This window comes from Dendrobates tinctorius, unplaced genomic scaffold (assembly GCF_039654945.1).
Source record: "Dendrobates tinctorius isolate UK_male_01 unplaced genomic scaffold, ASM3965494v1 ptg000007l, whole genome shotgun sequence".
NCBI classification, from domain to species: domain Eukaryota; kingdom Metazoa; phylum Chordata; class Amphibia; order Anura; family Dendrobatidae; genus Dendrobates; species Dendrobates tinctorius.
In genome coordinates this window covers 51,782,360-51,803,474 of record NW_027361675.1, presented here as the reverse complement: position 1 = coordinate 51,803,474, position 21,115 = coordinate 51,782,360, and the positions used below count along the sequence as shown (strand labels likewise).

The 21,115-nt window shown below is 41.5% G+C and overlaps 1 protein-coding gene across 2 annotated transcripts in view; it reads left to right on the top strand.

Annotated features, from left to right (window-relative positions):
• Positions 1–21,115, top strand: part of UBE2G1 (ubiquitin conjugating enzyme E2 G1) — a 76,767-nt gene that overhangs the window by 29,293 nt on the left and 26,359 nt on the right. For both annotated transcript variants that reach the window (XM_073574637.1, XM_073574633.1), the window contains exons 2-4: positions 17,750–17,852; positions 18,235–18,332; positions 18,712–18,890. In XM_073574637.1, coding sequence (XP_073430738.1) covers positions 17,750–17,852; positions 18,235–18,332; positions 18,712–18,890 — 380 coding nt within the window. The remainder of the gene's footprint in view (positions 1–17,749; positions 17,853–18,234; positions 18,333–18,711; positions 18,891–21,115) is intronic.

Below are 21,115 nucleotides of genomic sequence, written 5' to 3'. Positions count from 1 at the left end.
GATTTATTGTGCTATATACTGTAATATTTCAATATTGCAATATGAAGTGAATTTACCTATCCCCCATGAAGAGGGGGCAGTTAGCATTTGAATTGGCAAACCATCAGGATTGTGCAACTTGGGCGCTGTGAGTGTTTGCCATGCAATATTTATGGGATTAAACATCAGCAATCAAGGCAAGCTCTGGTCACTGCACTCACCAGGTTTAGAGGGGGTGCTGAATACACCTCCCCCAACATGCATGTATAATATTTACTACTCAGTGTTTTCGACTCTTTATTTCATTCTGTATCGGTGGTATCTGCTGACAAGAGATGTGCTAGGCTTAAGGGGGCTTTACACATAGCGAGATCGCTAGCAGTATCACTATAACATCATCGATTTTGTGACGCAGCAGCGATATTGCTACATGTGATACTTACCTCCAACCGACTCCGCCGCTGGTTATTGCTGATCGCGCAAGATCGGCCTGGTCCATTTCTCGTCGTCGGCTTCCTGCTGGCGCCGACGAGCGAGCCATGGACGCAGGCGGGAGGACGTCATCATCGCTGCGCTGCTGCATCGCTAGTGAGATCTGCCTGTGCGGCAGCTCACTAGCGACAATTTAGCGATGCACCAGCGATCCTGACCGGGTCGTATCGTGGTCGGGATTGCTGGTGCATCGCTAAATGTAAAGGGGCCTTTACTGGCATTTGCCACGTCAGTCTGACATCCTGTGACCTCCATGATGGCAATTCCCTATCAAGTCCCTCCTGAATTCTGACTCCTCCCTGTAGGTCTTAGCATGCATCGAATGGTGCTGTAGATTCATAGAGCTGCTTGAATTTTGAAAAATGAGATCTGTGCTGTAATTGGTCACTATGGGTTATGAGTTGCGTCATGGTCTTTTTTTTAACCCCTTAATGACCGCCAATACGTCTTTTAACTGACGTGAGAGATAAGAGAATAGCATCCCCATACAGGTGACAATCCAGCAGCTGTCGGCTGCACACTATAGCTGACAACTTGCTGTATCAGCCATGATCCGTGTTTGCACCGTCCAAATCTTTTTAACCCCTTAGGTGCTGCTGTCAATAGTGACAACATTATATAAATGGTTAACAGAGTGTGGGGGCTTCCTCTTTATCCACACCCTAAGATCATGGTTGTATGGTCCTGATGTTTGCCATGGCAATTCACGACCAAATAGCGGCCTTAGAGTTTGACGGCTGTTGTAACCTGTTCAGAAGTCAGTGACATTTAGGTGGTAAAAATTCACTTTTGCATTTGTCATGCCACTTTGCATTAATTCCTGAAAATCACCTGAAGGGTTAATTAACTACCTGACTGCAGTTTTCAATATGTCAGGGGGTGCTGTTTTTAAAATGGTTTTACTTTTGGGGGTTTTCCAATATATAGGACCCCTAAAGTCATTTGATAAATTTCCTTGATAAAATGAAAAATTACTGCTACATTTTTTAAACCTCCTAAAATGCTAACAAAATAAATTTTTTTTTTTTTTTTTACAAATTTACCATTATCATAAAGTACAATGTGTCACAAAAAAACAATCTCAAAATCACTGGGATTTGTTGAAGCGTTCCAGAGTTATTACCACCTAAAGTGACACTGGTCAGATTTAAAAATTTTTAGCTCCGTCACTAAGGGGTTAATTTAAAAATGTGATCCATTTATGCTTTATAGAAGAGATTAGTGATATAATGGGTGAAACAGGCGCAAGTTGCATCATATAGGAAGCACTGAGCCTGCCACGTGCACCCCGTCGCTGGCCGCCCTGAGACTGCTGTGTGTGCCCTATGATTTCTCCATTTGTTGTCAGAATAGGAGAAATGAAATGCATTTCTGGCATCAAGGCACATATGATAGTTTGGTGTTAAATGGTCTACATGGTAACAATTCACAGCTCAAATGCATACTAACAGATGTACTGTAAGTTGCTTCAATTTTCATAGCATTGAAAGCTAGAAATTGTTGGTGACAGTATATATAGCCGTTAGCGCCTCGCCCTGTGATAGTGTACACCAAAGCTGTTAAGTGTGCTACCGAGAATGGCAATATCTGCTTCTTGTGGCCATTGTTGAAGACTCGCTAGTCACCAAAGTAGGCTCGGAGGCATCTAAGTGTACCGTATATTTAATAGTTTATCATTTGTTTTGCCAAACCTATTCTGCAGTACTTTACAGGGGACATGTACAGACTATTAGGACATTACAGAACAACACAACTCTGATACCAAAAGGAGTGAGGGCTCTGCTCGCAAGCTTGCGATCTAGAGGTTGAAGGATTTTAGCTTTGACAACGGTTTATGGTTTTATATCTGATTATACTCTGTTAATCAATTTGTTGAACTTCTTATGCATGTTAAAGGGTTTGTCCAGGAGTTGTAACTTTGATGGCTTATGAATATAGATTGGTAAGGATCTGACTGCCAGCATATCCCCAACCACTGATCACTTGTTTGTAGCTCGCCCGCTTGCTGATGCAAGATATGTTCCGAGCCAGAACAACATGGCTTCGTTCACGGAGAATATCCGGCAGGAGCTACAAATAGCTAATCAGTGGGTGTGCTAGGTGTCATACTCTCACCAATCCTGAGTTCGATGTATTTCTTTTGCAAGTTCTATAAGTTTATATGTATAATGAACAGGTGTTCTAATATGCTGAACACCAGGGAACTTTAGATGCTGGGAGTTGGGATTGATTTTACACACACACATTAATTGGCCTATTTATGCACCAAGTGTCTTCTTTTTAATAGTATACTTCATATAGCAGTAATGCAGCTTAAATTCCATATAGTCAGATTCTATACCTTAGCATAGGGTTATTGGGTATTTTGTTTGTATATTTACTTATAGAATGGACATTTGTGCAAGCCCACAGCTCAGGAAAGTGAGCACAATGATTAAGTGAACTGCTCAGGACATATCACTGCTGAAAATAACACTTCTATAATGCTCAATCATTTTGCCCGAACGAGCGTTCTGCTTGTTCATCAGGTGATCGGCAGGCTGTTTACACTTTTTGACTTAATGTTTGCTCACAATTATCTTGCAGTGTAAATGACCTTTATTACTAACGTTAATCACAGTTGCAGTCACTGACAATAGATGTGTGCACTAGTTTAAAATTACTCCAAAATAATTACCTCCATGTTAAAAGGAGCATTAGGTACACCAGGTCAAATTTGCAAACTGACAGTCTTGGTCTTTACATAATTTAATAAAAATATACAATATATATATTATATAATTTTAGCATTTTTAAAACTTCTGAGCCAACAAGCTGCAGTCTTGTGGCCTAAAAGGAACTTGTCAGGTGGAATAGGGTAAATCTGCAGGTTATTGCTGAGATGCGTTATTAAACCTAATCTGTTCCTTTTAACAGCCGTAGGGGTGTATGTTACCAGGTCTTTGGCAGAAAAAAATTCCTACATGTGCATTTAATGATTATAAATGTCATTGCAACAGTCAGTCACACTCGAGGCTTGCACACAACTTATTTTTCTCTAGTATGTGTATGGCTTTATGCAATTATGTAGTGTGGTTGTCTGTTTTTGTATCTGGAGCTTTGGAAGGCCTGGTGTAATAGCTCTATAGATAGCGATTTGCTGCAGTACGACTTTGCATGGTGTTTGGATGATTCAAAAAAAAAAAAAAAAACATTGTGGTAAGTATTTTTCCTTCCTTCCTTAATGTGGCATTTTTTTCGCGTTTCCGCGGCGGTTTTAACCGCGCGATTTTGCCGCGAAAAATAAGCATCCCATGCATTCCTATGGGATTCCGCAATGCTGTGCTAATGCTGCAGTTTTTACCGCGGCGGAATCGCTTTGCGGTAAAAAACACAGCATTCTCATTAATTTTGTGGAATCGCGGTGATCCCGCACCCATAGGAATGCATTGTTCTGCTTACTTCCCGCATGTGGCTGTGCACACCATGCGAAAAGTAAGCAGAACAATTGCGGATGGTACCCACGGTCCGGAGGAGAGGAGACTGTCCTCCGGGCTTTGGGTACCATATCCCTGTAAAAAATAGAATTTAAAATAACAATATTTTTTATTCTCACCTTCCGACGTCCCGTGCAGCCTTCCTGCCTCTCTCCACGCTCCTGGTCCCAGTAAGCCTTTGCGAGAATGACCGTGAGACTTTGCGATCCCGCGAGAACGGACGACATTGCGGGCATTTTCGCAAAGGATTACTGGGAACGAGAGCGTGGAGAGAGGCGGGAAAGGCTGCGCGGGACGTCGGAAGGTAAGAATAACAATATTTTATTTTTTTTATGTTTTACATTTTATCTTGTACTACTGAGGCTGCATAGGCAGCCTCAGTAGTAAAAAGTTGGTCACACTCGTCAAACACTGTTTGACGAGTGTGACCAACCTGTCAATCGGTTCTCCAAGCGATGCTACAGATCGCTTGGAAAACGCTAGCATTTTGCAAGCTAATTACGCTTGCAAAATGCTAGTTTTTCCTCTGGAATTTAAAATGCGGTTTTCCCGTGGAATGGAATTCCGGAACTTGCGGTAATTTCCGCAAGAGTTCCGCTACGTGTGAACTTAGCCTAACAGTTGAGAATCTTAATGTTCCATGCAGCAGAAAAAAATGACACTTGCCAAATCCTTTAAATAGAAGTCCTTTATTCTAACTGATCCCGCACCTAGCTCCCTTTATGCCGCCAAACTCCTGTCCAAATCAGTTGGCATAAATGACTTTTACCTTCAGGACTTGGTGTGTGCTATTTTCTTTTTCTCTGCTCCATGAAACATGCAAATCTTCACATTGTGAACCACCTTAATATATCCTTAAGAAGTTGGAATTGTCAGCATTTGTTCTCTACAGCCTGGGATTTTGATGCCTAGTTGCTCTTTGTACATGTTGACAATCTTAAGTTTGTGATCACATCGTTACCACTGGATTGAGGGGCATTTACATGTACTGATAAATGTAGACGTGGTATGGGAGCATTTGGGACACATGATGGAAACCCCAGTTAGTTGCTGTCATCTGAGCAAAGCGGGCACACATTCCTCAGCAGTGACACACAGGGCCTTCAGAACTGACCTTTCTGTGGGTTTGCCTGCCACTGCTAATTGAACATCGGACGCAAACTGAGCTGATCCTTGCTGGCTCATGGTATTGAGTTGCATTGATGCTTGCTCTAGGTGGGTACGTTACTTTTGTTACATGTATGGTACATTACTTTTTTCTGTGAAATTACACATTTTGTTGACTAATGACACTGATGCTGTAGATCTGTTTTGGTTTTGTATAATTTATTAAACACTTTTTTTTTTCCCCATTTATAATAAATATCAGGTTAAGCAAAATATGTATGGGGTGCACCTCCAATATTAAGGTTAATTTAAGTGAATGCCACACCTTGCATGGAGAGAGGATGTGGACCAGAGAGAGAAAAACACCAAACAAAAATTGTTGTGCACACCTGATGCAATAAATAGAAAAGGTGTATACACAAATGGCTTCATTGGATAACTCGGACATACAAAAATAGGGCATTAAAAACATCTAAAAGCATGTATGTCCCCCGAACAATATTCATATGGGACGGCGATATGCAGAGCTCCACTAATATATAAACAGGTAAGACAATAAAGGTATACATAATAATACCATCTATTACCGGGTTGCAAAGTATAGGATTTAGATGTTTTTAATGCCTTAATTTGGTATGTCGGCGTTTTCCCATAAAGCTATTTGTGTATACTTTTATAATCTGTTCCCTAAATATTTAATTCGCCAATGATTCTTTGTTGCCCATCATTTATTTTTGCATATGATCAACTCGTTTATCAGTTAAGGAAAGTTTGATGTGCTGTCCCCTTACTGATTGGTGAGAATCTGACTCCTGGGATCCCAGCCATTCCTGAGCATGATGGGGCTGCAGAGCTAGCAGGGAGCTGCAACACGTCCCCATTCAAGTCAATGGTGCTGGCTCCTGTTCCTGCACAGCCGGAATATGCAATGTATTGGGGTAGGTGGTTCTTGCCTTCTGGGGCTACCTAATGATTCATCACCCTTTAATTTTTTTTTTTTTTTCCCCCTGGCAGCAGTTGTGCAGGAAATGACTAGGTAAAGCAGTTTTTCTAGGTAGCTGGGGCACATGCAGCATAACTTCACCATAATGTATTGTAACAATATATTATGCTTGCCAATTCATAGCTACTATTGACATAGCATTTGATTCACTTTCATGATGCATGTGTTTCTTTATCCTGGGATTGTAAAGGACTTTTACAAGCGCACATATCAAAATTTTATTTTTTTCCACATAACTTTTGCAATACTCCCTCCAGACATTTGCAATACATAGCACAAACAATCCTGGCGTTGGTGTTTTGCAGAGACGTGCAGCCACAGCCCTTTCCTGATTTTCAGGCTTCTATGAGACGAGTGTTGTTTCCATTAGATCAAATGGTTGGCTGGTGACTATTAGCACAAACTTTCCAAGTTTGGATACCGCTCATGTATTTGGCTAGAGGGCTTTTTCTGCTTAGTCATGATTTAATAGCTGAGCTGTTTTATTTTGATAAATGCCTGTAGAGACAAGCAGAGCGGCTGCAGAAATCTGAAGATCCAGAAACTCCAGCCTTATGTTACACAGCTTGTGCCCCAATCATTCCAGAAAAACGTAGGCTGCAGCGTGCTGATCTCTCCCGCTCACTCCCACAGCTATTATGTGTAGGGGGGTGAGTAGTTTTCGTGGCTCACAATTGGAGTACTTGTCAACTGCAGGCAGGGAGTCCTCATTATAATGCAGAACTGGAACCTCTTTGCTATCGGTCTTAAGTTTCGGCTATTTTCCTAAAAAGCATGATTATTCATTGTCCTGTGACATAATTGTTTTTTTTAGAGGAATATCCATCCTTGCAACTATTAAATTGTTCCAGCGGCTCTGAAATGTGTATAAGTTAGTTTCTAAAGTATTTGATAAGAAACTTATAAGGAAATCATATGGGTATGTGCACTCTATCAGTAAACGCTGTTGGTTGGACGCTGTGTACTTGCACAGAGTCCATCCCGCAGTGTCCAGATGTTACAGCATAGTGGATGGGATGTCAAGAAATCCCATCTCCACTATGCATCCACAGACGCCCGCGGCTTACCTACGGAGATGAACATGCGGCGCGTCTCTCCAGACTGCAGCATATCTATTTGTATGGGTGACTCGCATCTCCGCAAAATAATGTATTGGATGTGATGAATCCGCACTGTTCATTGAACACATGCGGAATCGCCTGCGTTCAGTAGCCGGCAGCGCTTTGGACGCAGCGGACAGGTGCTGTCCAAAGCGCTGCCAATTACTGAACTTACCCTTACATTGTGGTTTCCTTCGGTCAAGAAAACTACTCCAAAGTTTTATCATAATGTTTAAAAAAAAATATAAGCCAAATACGGTACATGCCTAATATTAACAGTTTATCATCATTAAACACATTTTGAATTCCTCATTAAGCTCCAAGTGGCTAAAAGTCCTGTTTTACGAAAGACCAACCCCACATGGAGGCAAAGATTGCTAGATAGGAAAACACATGTCAAAATGAGTGTTTGACCAGCCACTAATATGTTATGGGTACCTTGTTTAGGCTTGTTCTACAGTTGCTCTGACTATGTAAGATTGTAGTACTGGCACCCGTTCTCAGTGGGATTGAAAGCATGGCTAATTTGCTGTTTTTCTACATATTTCAGATTATATTTTCCAAAATATTGAACTTGGGGATGATTTGAGTTCATACTTCTGTGTTTTATGTATGTCCTAGATTATTTGCCCTCTAGTTCTGATTCTGTTGTCCGTTGCTACCACGTTTTTACTTGTGTGTTTGCATGTGATGCCATCCAATACTTCAGATAGTGTGATGAATATAAATTGAAGCTGATCTCACTGCATACAAGACTTGACATATGGCATTTAATGCACCTGTCACCTTCTATGGGGAATGTATATAATTGCATAACGTATCTGGTTACTGGTCAGCTGGAGTTGGGCACTGTGACATCTCAAGCTTCAAAACCAAAATGGCAGCAAGTGTCCATCTCGATTCCAGATGGGATTTCTACTTACTTTCTAATGAAATTTAAAAAAAAAAAAAATAACTATCCATAAATATCATTGTTTGCCAAGAAGATCATTTAATGGAAAGTTAACCACCTCTCTGTTGTTGCCATCTAGTGAAACTTAAGAAATCATGCAAAACAGTATTGAATTTCTAGGAATTTCTCCCCTCCATTATCAGAATTAATGCTTGTTTGGATATTTGAGACCTCTTATATAGATATATTATAAATTTTGATGGGTTCATTCATCAGTCGCATGGTTTCCCCTGTACCCAGGTGTAATTTTAGCTGGTAGGTCCTAATAAGGCCTTGAGAGCCATTTAAGCTTGATAGTGTTTAAAGGGAACCTGTCTGCAGGATTGTGCACAGTAACCTACAGTGTCAGTTCCGTGCCGTTATACTGTTTAAAATGATACCCTGGTTGATGAAATCTGTCTTGTGATTGTTTTTATCTTTATTTTCAGTTTTGTGTTAGAGATTCTCGTTCCCTAAGGCTATGTGCACACGCTGCGGTTTTTGCTGCGGTTCCGCTGCGGTTTTGGCCCTGCGGAACCACAGCAGTTCCGCAGACATGGTACTTTACCATGTTAGCCTATGGGTTTTCAAAAACGCAGTGCTCACGCTGCGGTTTTTTCCACGCGGTTTTGCTGCGGTTTTTTTTTCCGCAGCATGTCAATTATTTCTGCGGATTCTGCTGCGGTTTCACACCTTTAACATAGTAGAGGTGTGAAACCGCAGGGCAATACCGCAGGCCAAAACGCAGCAAAACCGCAGGTCACTTTACCTGCGGTTTTACCTGCGTTTCCGCGCGGAAAAAACCGCAGCGGAATCCGCAGCGTGTGCACATAGCCTAAGGCTGGGTTGGTGTATGTGGTGCTCTGATTATACAGCACTGTCAAAAATTAAGAGACCACTGCACAGTTTTATAAAAATCAGCTTCTCTACATGTCTGACATCCATTCCATTCCAGTGTTGGTTGAAATCCAACCAGAGTACACCTCTTTCTTCTTAATGTGCTTCTGATTAGGTGATCACCTGAACCAAATGTTATTTAACAAAGGAAAGTATAAAAAACCCTGCTGTCTTGTTCACAATCCTCTTACAATAGGACAAGCTGGATGGCAAAACAAGTGCTAGTAATATCCAAAAAGTAATAGAAATGAAAAAAAATTTTTTTAACCATGCCACAAAGGAGTTAAAAAGTTAAGTCTTGAGTGAGGGAAAAGGCTCAATTCTGGCTTTACTAGCAGAGGGATACAGTGAGTGTCATGTTGCTTCCATCCTTAAAATTTCTAAGACTGCAGTCCATTACAACAAGGTCAAGCAGCAGACATTGGGGACAACGAAGCTACAGACCGGCAGAGGGCGAAAACGACTCTCCGCTGACCGGGATGACCGTTATCTTATTCAAATATCACTAGGCAACCGCAGGATGACATCAAGTGACCTAATAATAATAATAATAATAATAATAATATTTCTGTAGCCCCAACATATTCCGCAGCGCTTTACATTATAGAGGGGACTTCTACAGACAATAGACATTACTGCATACCAATAAACACAAAGATCAAAATAGATACCAAGAGGAGTGAGGGCCCTGCTCGCAAGCTTACATTCTATAAACCTACAAAAGGATTGGCAAATAGCAGCTGGGGTAACGTGCACGGCAAGAACAGTTCGTAACAGGCTCCTTCTCAGTTTGCAAAAGACCATAAGGATTGGACCATAGAGGACTGGAGTAAGGTAATCTTTTCTGATTAATCTAATTTTCAGCTTTGCCCAACACCTGGTTGTCTAATGGTTAAACGGAGACCTGGAGAGGCGTACAAGCCACAGTGTCTTGCACCCACTATGAAATTTGGTGGAGGATCAATGATGATCTGGGGTTGCTTCAGCAAGACTGGAATTGGGTAGGTTAATCTTTGCGAAGGACGTATGAATTAAGTCGCATACAAGGTTATCCTGGAATAACAGTTGATTCCTTCTGCTCGGCAATGTTCCCCAACTCTGAGGACTGTTTTTTTCCAGCAGGACAATGCGCCATGCCACACAAGTCAATCAATGTGTGGATGAAGGACCACCACATCAAATCCTTGTCATGGCCAGCTCAATCTCAAGACCTGAAACCCATTGAAAACCTCTGGAATGTAATCAAGAGGAAGATGGCTAGTCACAAGCCATCAAACAAAGAAGAACTGCTTAAATTTTTGTACCAGGAGTGGCATAAGGTCACCCAAAAGCAGTGTAAAAGACTGGTGGAAAGCATGCCAAGATGCATGAAAGCTGTGATTAAAAATCATGGTTATTCCACAAAATATTGATTTCTGAACTCTTCCTGAATTAAAACATTAGTATTGTTGTTTCTAAATGATTATGAACTTGTTTTCTTAGCATTACTTGAGGTCTGCAAGCACTGCATTTTTTTGTTATTTTGACCATTTCTCATTTTCTGAAAATAAATACAAAATTTAGTGCTTGGAAATTCGAAGACATTGTCAGTAGTTTATAGAATAAAAGAGCAATTTACATTTTACTCTAATATACCTATAAAGTGAAAAATTGGACAAACTGAAAATTTTGCTGTGGTCCATCAATACATCAATTTTTACCAGAGCTGTATATTCATAATGCAGACTGCTGACAGGTCGCCGAACCCCCCCCCCCAGTTTGCAGAGTGAATACCTGTATGTACCGTACTTTAAGAAAAAAAAAAATCTCCAGACAGACTCTGCAGCAAAATCGCATGTTTTCTTCCAATAATAGTTTTTTTTTTTTTTTCAAGTTATTCAGCTAGAGGAAGAAAAAATTTTTGAAAATGGCACCTGGGCGGTAGCTGCTATTGGGTTTGATGCGGTGATCCGATGGCATATATATATATATATATATATATATATATATATATATATATATATATATATCTCTCTATCCAACAATGTAGACCAGCTCACTCCTGTGAACCACCTGGAACCTCAGCTGACCTGGTTAACTCCGTTGTGCCCGGATCTGGATGTAGGAGTCCATCCATACAAATGTGAACGACAAAGCAAAGTCCAGCAATAACGTGAGCAATCCAGGATGCTGTTAAAAATTTTTTTCTTTTTATTCATAAATCCATTAAAATGCAATGGTCCAAGCAGTTCAAAACAGCAATAACGCAGGAAAGTCGTGCAGATTGTCCTATCTGCACGACTTTCCTGCGTTATTGCGGTTTTGAACTGCTTGGACCATTGCATTTTAATGGATTTATGAATAAAAAGAAAAAAAATTTTAACAGTATCCTGGATTGCTCACGTTATTGCTGGACTTTGCTTTGTCGTTGTGTGTGTGTGTGTATGTATGTATGTGTGTGTGTGTATGTATGTATATATGTATATATATATATATATATATATATATATATATATATATATATATATATATATGTGTGTGTATGTATATATGTGTGTGTATGTATATATGTGTGTGTATGTATGTGTGTGTGTGTATGTATGTGTGTGTGTATATATATATATATATATATTCATTATGCAAACTAGGGGGGCATGTCAGTGAGGGTTCAGTGATCTGTCAGCAGTCTGCATTATGAATCAGAGCACACATAGCCCAACCCCGCCTTAGGACACGAGAATCTCATTTACACAAAATAATAAAGATTAAGAAACAACCTTAAGATGGATTTGATCAACCAAGGTATGATTTTATGCAGTATAATGTCGCCAACCTGACTCTGTCTGTAGGTTACAGTGCACAATCCTGCTGACAAGTTTCCTTTAACCCCTTAATGACAGCCAATACGTCTTTTTACTGACCTGAGATATAAGAGAATAGCATCCTCATACAGGTGACAATCCAGCAGCTGTCAACTGTACACTAGAGCTGACAACTTGCTGTATCACAAACGATCAGTGTTGACACCGTCCATATCTGTTTAGCCCATTATTTGCTGCTGTCTAAAGTGACTACATCATATAAATAGATTGATGGGGCTTCTGCTTTAATCTAATTGAAACACTGAGACTATGATTGTGTGGTCCTGATGATTGCCATAGCAGTTCATGGGCAATAGCGGCCTTAGGGTACCGTTACACTAAGCGATGCACCAGCGATCCCGACAACGATATGGATCGCTGGTGCATCGCTAAGTGGTTGCTAGTGAGCTGCCACACAGGCAGATCTCACCAGCGACATAGCAGCGGTTAGGGGTCGCTACTTACCTGTCAGACGCGACGATCCTGACGTCCTCCCGCTTGCGTCCACGCGTCGCTCGTCGGCGCCACAGGAAGCGCCCGACGAGAAATGGTCCAGGACGTTCTCGCGCGATCAGCAATAACCAGCGGGGGAGCCGGTCGCAGGTAAGTATCAGACATAGCGATATCGCTGCTGTGTCACAAAACCTGTGACGTTTCAGCGATATTACTAGCGATCTCGCTGTGTGTAACGGGGGCTTTAGAGTCTTCCGGCTACAGCGGTCAGTTCAGAAGTTAGTGACATTTAGTTAGTAAACAAACACGTTTTCATTCCTGCTATACCACTTTGCCTTAATTCCTGAAAATCAACCTGAGGGGTTAATAAACTGTCCGACAGAAATTTTCAATATGGGTGCTGTTTTTAAAATGGTATCATGTTTGGGGTTTTCCAATATATAGCACCCCTAAAGTCACTTCAAACATGGATAGGTCCCTCAAAAAAATAAATCTTTTAAATTTCCTTCAAAAAATGAAAAATTACAGCTACAATTTAAACCCCCTAATGGGCTAACAAAATAAATTAGCATTTTAAAAATGTTGCTGTTGTAAGTCAGACATATGGGAAATGTTATTTATTAATATTTTGTGTGGTATGACCATCTGGATTAAAGGGATAATCATCCAAAGTTTGAAAATTGAAATTTTTTGTACATTTGTCAAGTTTCTGATATTTTTTTTATAAATAAACACAAAACATATCAACCTAAATTTACTATTATCATAAATTATAATGTGCCACGAAAAAAGTCTCAATCAATGGGATTTGTTGAAGCGTTCCAGAGTTATCACCACATAAAGTGACATTGGTCAGAATTAAAAAAAAAAAAAATTGGCCCTGTCAATAAGGGGTTAAACTGTTTGGCTGACGTAGCGGGTGATTTGGGGGATATTTCCGGTTTTGTCCCATATTCACTTTTACATCATTATTACCGAATATTTAATTTCTGTATCATGTAATCATAAAAATGTTCCTCTGTTCAGATGTTTTAAATAGTTTGGGTACAACAAGATTTTTCTTTATTCAATTGTCTGACTGTGTCTCACATGCAGGTGATTAGTCTGCATGATAAGAGGAATCTATTTCAGATCTTTTTTTTTACATGGATGGCTGTTTGCATTACGTTCCTTCAGCATTGCACTACTAAGATTTACACTGCTCAAAAAAAATAAAGGGAACACTAAAATGCCACTTCCTAGATATCTCTGAATGAAATATTCCAGTTGCAAATTTTTATTCATTGCATAGTGGAATGTCTTCAGAACAATAAAACATAACAATTATCAATGTAAATCAAAATGAATATCCCATGGAGGTCTGGATTTGGAATGATACTCAAAATCAAAGTGGAAAATCAAATTACAGGCTGATCCAACTTCAGTGGAAATGCCTCATAACAAGGAAAAGATGCTCAGTAGTGTGTGTGGCCTCCACGTGCCTATATGACCTCCCTACAATGCCTGGGCATTCTCCTGATGAGACGGCGGATGGTCTCCTGACTCCCAGACCTGGACTAAAGCATCCGCCAACTCCTGGACAGTCTGTGGTGCAGTGTGAAATTGGTGGATGGAGTGAGACATGATGTGCTAAATTGGATTCAGGTCTGGGGAACAGGCGGGCCAGTCCATAGCTTCAATGCCTTCATCTTGCAGGAACTGCTGACACACTCCAGCCACATGAGGTCTGGCATTGTCCTGCATTAGGAGGAACCCAGGGCCAACCACACAAGCATATGGTTTCACAAGAGGTCTGAGGATCTCATCTCGGTACCCAATGGCAGTCAGGCTACCTCTTACGAGCACATGGAGGGCTGTGCGGCCCTGCAAAGAAATGCCACCCCACATCATTACTGACCCACTGCCAAAACGGTCATGCCGAAGGATGTTGCATGCAGCAGATCGCTCTCCACAGCGTCTCCAGACTGTCACATGTGCTCAGTGTGAACCTGCTTCATCTGTGAAGAGCACAGGACCCCAGTGGCGAATTTGCCAATCCTGGTGTTCTGTGGCAATTGCCAAGCGTCCTGCACTGTGTTCGGCTGCGAGCACAACCCCCATCTGTGGACATCAGGCACTCAGACCATCCTCATGGAGTCGGTTTCTAACCGTTTGTGCATGTGTCTGCACATTTTGGCCTGCTGGAGGTCATTTTGCAGGGCTCTGGCAGTGCTCCTGTTCCTCGTACAAAGGTGGAGGTAGCGGTCCTGCTGATGAGTTGTTGCCCTCCTACGGCCCCCTCCATGTCTCCTGGTGTGCTGCCCTGTCTCATGGTAGCACCTCCAGCCTCTGGACACTACGCTGACCGACACAGCAAACCTCCTTGCCACAGCTCGCATTGATGTGCCATACTGGATGAGTTGCACTACCTGAGCCACATGTGTGGGTTGTAGAGTCCGTCTCATGCCACCACGAGTGTGAAGGCACAATCCGCATTCAAAAGTGACCAAAACATCAGCAAGAAAGCATTGGTACTGAGATGTGGTCTGTGGTCCTCCACCTGCAGGACCACTCCTTTATTGAGGGCGGCTTGTTAATTGCCAATAATTTCCGTCTGTTGTCTATTCCATTTGCACAACAGCATGTAAAATTGATTGTCAATCAGTGTTGCTTCCTAAGTGGACAGTTTGATTTCACAGAAGTTTGATTTACTTGGAGTTACAGTGCCTACAAGTAGTATTCAACCCCCTGCAGATTTAGCAGGTTTGATAAGATGCAAATAGGTTAGAGCCTTCAAACTTCACACAAGAGCAGGATTTATTAACAGATGCATAAATCTTACAAACCAAAAAGTTATGTTGCTCAGTTAAATTTTAATAAATTTTAAACATAAAAGTGTGGGTCAATTATTATTCAACCCCTAGGTTTAATATTTTGTGGAATAACCCTTGTTTGCAATTACAGCTAATAATCGTCTTTTATAAGACCTTATCAGGCCGGCACAGGTCTCTGGAGTTATCTTGGCCCACTCCTCCATGCAGATCTTCTCCAAGTTATCTAGGTTCTTTGGGTGTCTCATGTGGACTTTAATCTTGAGCTCCTTCCACAAGTTTTCAATTGGGTTAAGGTCAGGAGACTGACTAGGCCACTCCAACACCTTGATTTTTTCCCTCTTGAACTAGGCCTTGGTTTTCTTGGCTGTGTGCTTTGGGTCGTTGTCTTGTTGGAAGATGAAATGACGACCCATCTTAAGATCCTTGATGGAGGAGCGGAGGTTCTTGGCCAAAATCTCCAGGTAGGCCGTGCTATCCATCTTCCCATGGATGCGGACCAGATGGCCAGGCTCCTTGGCTGAGAAACAGCCCCACAGCATGATGCTGCCACCACCATGCTTGACTGTAGGGATGGTATTCTTGGGGTCGTATGCAGTGCCATCCAGTCTCCAAACGTCACGTGTGTGGTTGGCATCAAAGATCTCGATCTTGGTCTCATCAGACCAGAGAACCTTGAACCAGTCTGTCTCAGAGTCCTCCAAGTGATCATGAGCAAACTGTAGACGAGCCTTGACATGACGCTTTGAAAGTAAAGGTACTTTACGGGCTCGTCTGGAACGGAGACCATTGCGGTGGAGTACGTTACTTATGGTATTGACTGAAACCAATGTCCCCACTGCCATGAGATCTTCCCGGAGCTCCTTCCTTGTTGTCCTTGGGTTAGCCTTGACTCTTCGGACAAGCCTGGCCTTGGCACGGGAGGAAACTTTCAAAGGCTGTCCAGGCCGTGGAAGGCTAACAGTAGTTCCATAAGCCTTCCACTTCCGGATGATGCTCCCAACAGTGGAGACAGGTAGGCCCAACTCCTTGGAAAGGGTTTTGTACCCCTTGCCAGCCTTGTGACCCTCCACGATCTTGTCTCTGATGGCCTTGGAATGCTCCTTTGTCTTTCCCATGTTGACCATATATGAGTGCTGTTCACAAGTTTGGGGAGGGTCTTAAATAGTCAGAAAAGGCTGGAAAAAGAGATAATTAATCCAAACATGTGAAGCTCATTGTTCTTTGTGCCTGAAATACTTCTTAATACTTTAGGGGAACCAAACAGAATTCTGGTGGTTTGAGGGGTTGAATAATAAATGACCCTCTGAATAAACTTTTCACAATTTAAAAAAAAATTAAACAAAGAAATAACATTCTTTTTTGCTGCAGTGCATTTCACACTTCCAGGCTGATCTACAGTCCAAATGTCACAATGCCAAGTTAATTCCGAATGTGTAAACCTGCTAAATCTGCAGGGGGTTGAATACTACTTGTAGGCACTGTATATTCTGTTTAAGTGTTCCCTTTATTTTTTTTGAGCTGTGTATATGTAACAGAGGTTTTCTGGAGATAGGTTTACATAGCTAAAATGGATAATAAAAATGTTTAATCTCAAACTTATTTACATGCAGTCATGTGACCTCCATAGCGCCACTTCCTGTTTATGCGATGTTCAAGCACAGACTACATCTATTTGCTTCCTGTGCTTTGAATGGAACATGACCGGTCAATCATGTATGAGGCAGACCTGAAACTGCAGCTCTCTGAGCGCTCCACTCTGAATATGGATATCGTGAAGGGGCATGCCCTAAGTAGAGTTGAGCGAATTTGTTTGGATTCGGTTCCGAATACGATCGGCATCGAATATTGTTTTTGCAGTATTTGCCGAACGTCATTAGTCAATGGGAGTAGAAATTACCGAAAATGTTCGGAACCGACCATCAAACATAAATTTGGCACGAGTAGGGTTCGAATGTGGCATGAATATAGCAATTTCAGATTTAGCGATCAAATCCAAACAAATTTGCTCAACTGTAGTATTCTGGCTAGTTTTGATTGACATATTGAACATTCAAGTCCACAGGTGGGAGTGCGTTGAGGACCGACCTATCGGTGGCTGGTAGAAAAGCCAGATTGTAATGCCTCTTGGGACTTGTAGTCTAAAGGCAGAAAGGGGCCTCAAACTTAAAAATAGTTTGTGGGGGCTTATTACAAGTACCGAAAGATGCTAAGGCTTTGTGCACACGCTGCGGATTCTGCTGCGGATCCGCAGCAGTTCTGCAGACAGTGTACAGTACAGTGTAAGTCTATGGGATTTACAATCCGCAGTGCTCATGCTGCAGTTTTCAATCCGCAGAAAGAATTGACATGTCAATTCTTTCTGCGGATTCCGCTGCGGTTTGCCACCTATTCCATTGTCCAGGTGGCAAACCGCAGGTCAATTTACCTGCGATTTTTACCTGCGGATCCGCAGAGGCCAATCCGCAGGTGAATCCGCAGCGTGTGCACATAGCTTTATTATTCTTCGCTTTGGAAAAAACCTTTATAAAATGGCCCTTAACTGTGTGACTTGAATGGGTTATAAGCCGAGCATTGACAATTGAGGGACAATTGTACCATATAGACTTTTATTTTAGCCAACTATATTGTGTAATTTTAAACTTTTTCTCAATTTTTCAGAACTAAATAAAAACCCAGTAGAAGGCTTCTCAGCAGGTTTAATAGACGACAATGACTTATACCGATGGGAAGTTCTTATTATAGGTCCTCCAGACACATTATAGTAAGTATTCTGTTACTTAGATACACGGTTGATATACACTAAACATAACAAACTAATAACCTCATGATTAATGCTAGTTTATTCATGTGCTTCCACCATAACATTGACTGCTAAATCTTAAAGGGGAACTGTTATGTCCCAAAACGCTATTAACCTGCAGATAGAGGGTAAGTTTGCAGGATAATAGCGTTCCAAAGCTGTCTGGTCACTGCCGATTAATTTTCAGTCCTATAGGTGTGATTTCAGTTACAGCTCACTAGTTCTTATGAGAGCAACAGTTACCCTTAGAATTTTGTCTGTGATCAAATTAATGCAGGTTACATCACTGCTTTTCTGGTATGATGTGATACCCTTTAATGTGTATATTTTGTTTGCTCCATAGTGAGGGTGGTGTATTCAAAGCGCATCTTACGTTTCCAAGGGATTATCCCCTAAGGCCGCCTAAAATGAAATTCATAACAGAAATCTGGCACCCAAATGGTGAGTAGTCTTTATATAAAGTGTCTGTTACATGAAACTAAATAAAAAAAAAAAAAAAATGGGCACAAAAAAATAGGCACCTTAAATAACAATTAGTGCATTTGCAGTGCTAACGATACTAGGCTAACTACATAGGAATTTCCACCTCCAGTACTCGTACACTCCCAAAAATGTACGATGGAGCACACGTTTGCTCTGCGGGAACGTTTATAGGCTATGGCCCCGTTAGCACACACACCCAAATCCCGTTTTGCGGGCGGTTCGGACGTAAGGCAAATGAACAGATGCTGCAACGTAGTGTGAAAGCTACCTTAGACCCACGTATGTCTTTACTGTTTATGGATGTTACCAGTAAGACTTAATTTTTTTATTTTTGCAGTTGATAAGAATGGTGATGTGTGCATTTCTATTCTTCACGAGCCTGGAGAGGATAAATATGGCTATGAAAAACCAGAAGAGCGCTGGCTTCCTATCCATACGGTGGAGACTATAATGATCAGTGTCATTTCTATGCTAGCAGACCCTAATGGAGACTCCCCGGCCAATGTAGATGCAGCAGTAGGTTCACATATAATATTTTGTGATAACATGAAATCATTTATTAAGCCATCAAAATTTGCTTAGAAATGCAAAAGTGTAGTAAATTAGTACTTTTATTTACTTTTCTAGTGTTCCATTTTGGCTGTTTTAACATCTGAGAGTTGCAAATGGTTTAGAATCCCATTAGGGCCTGTTTAACAGCTCTAGGAAACATGGACCATGCCTGGATCGGAGGGCCCTGACTTTGCTCCTGATTTTTCGCTAACTACTGCTTTATATATGCCTATGTGAGGCTGTGTTTTCTGATCTCAACCATGGTCCTTCTGTCACTAACTAGTGAAACCAACCTAAAGCTGAGTTTAGATATATTAAACTGTAATGTTGTAGATTTTGTACTTTGCAAATCAAATTCTTTTATTCCAGTTTGCTTATGTGATAGACACAAAGTTCTTATAATGTTAGAGATACTGTCCGCTTCTCCAGGCCTCCCAAACCTACACCTTGTACAGTCATGGCCAAAAGTGTTGATGCTACTGAACTTGTTCCAGAAAATGAAGCTTTTCTCCTAGAAAATTATTGCAATTACACGTTTTGTTATGCACAGGTTTATTTACTTTGTGTGTATTGGAACACAAAAAAGCTGAGAGAGGCAAAGTTTGATAGTTTTACACACAACCCCAAAAATGGCCTGGACTAAATTGTTGGCACCCTCAACTTAATATTTGGTTTCACAAGTTTTGGAATAAATAACTTCAGTCAATCGCTTTCTATAAATAACCATTAACAAGGCTCTTACACCTCTCAACTGGAACATTGGACAACTCTTATTTTTACTAACTGCTCCACGTCTCTCCTATTTGAAGGGTGGCTTCGTCCAACTGCAATTTTAACCCCTTAACGAACTTGGACGTATGGATACGTCATGGCACTTTTGTGCGCAGAGTCTGTGTGCGCACAATCGCCTTCGGGTGTCATTGCTGACAACTTGAATTCTCTCGCGCTTGTTTCCATTTATTTCTGGGTGCTTATTAAAGTATGTTTTTGGTAATTGTCCTGCTCAAAGACCCATGACCTAGAACGCAAACCCAGCTTTCTGACACTGGACACTACATTGTGACCCAAAATCCTTTAATAATCTTCAGATTTCATGATGCCTCTCACAGTCAAAAAACCTAGTGCCTGAGGCAGCAAGACCACCACAAAACCTCTTTGAACCTCTGCTATATTTGACTGTAGGCAGGGGTTTCACACTGAGTGCTTGGGGCCCCTGTCCAAGAAATATATTTGGCCCCCCCCTCCCCAGCATGCCACTTATGAGGAGGACAAGCTGACCATGGGACCATCTGAGCCTTGCGCTCTGAGCAAAAAGCCAGATTGCTCTCATCACCACTTTGCAAGCAGGGGTGTACATAGAATTCATAGGGCACCATAGCAAAAGTTCTATTTGGACCTCTCCACACCTCCTAAAAATACATATTTATTTTTTTTTTACGGAGATGGAGATTTATATCTGTTAGGATTTGTTTATTGAGCGCAACCATGTATATGATAAATTATATGTCTGGTATCTGATAAAGGGCTAATCCCCCAAATAAATCAAGTTATCCTGTATCCCGATAAGCGATAACTTACTGACTTTTGGGAGACTGACCACTGAGAGCCCCAACAATCCTGAGAAAAGACTGCAGCTCAGCCACGAATGGATAGGAGGGGCGCATGCTTGATATCTGCTCCTATTCACGGTCTATGGAACCGGTGGAAACAGCCGAGTGCAACACTCAGCAGCTCTAAAGATAATGAAGAGAGTAGAGGCCAAGCATGCACGACTCTGCTCCATTCAGGACAAGACTGCAGACCCCTTTTCTCAGAAGATCATGGGGGTGGAGGTAACTTGATTATTTGGTGAATAACCCTTTAAAGAGCCAAGTTGATTTTACTATTCTTTACAATTACAGTATCATACATGAATCAAAAACAAGTTTGTCCACACACTGATATGCATACATGCATGTTTGTATGCATGCATGCACGCACACAGATGCACAGACAGACACATAGGGCTACCTCCAGGTTTTCGTGGGCCCCGGACAAAAGTCTCATTGGGCCCCTTTAACACATACCATGATTCATGAGGCGCAGATAAAGCAGAGAAATATTGGTATAGTATATTGTCAAAGATTTTCTCTCACCCATGACAGCACCACGGAGAGAGGGGATCCGCCCTTCAGGGACAGGAACCTACA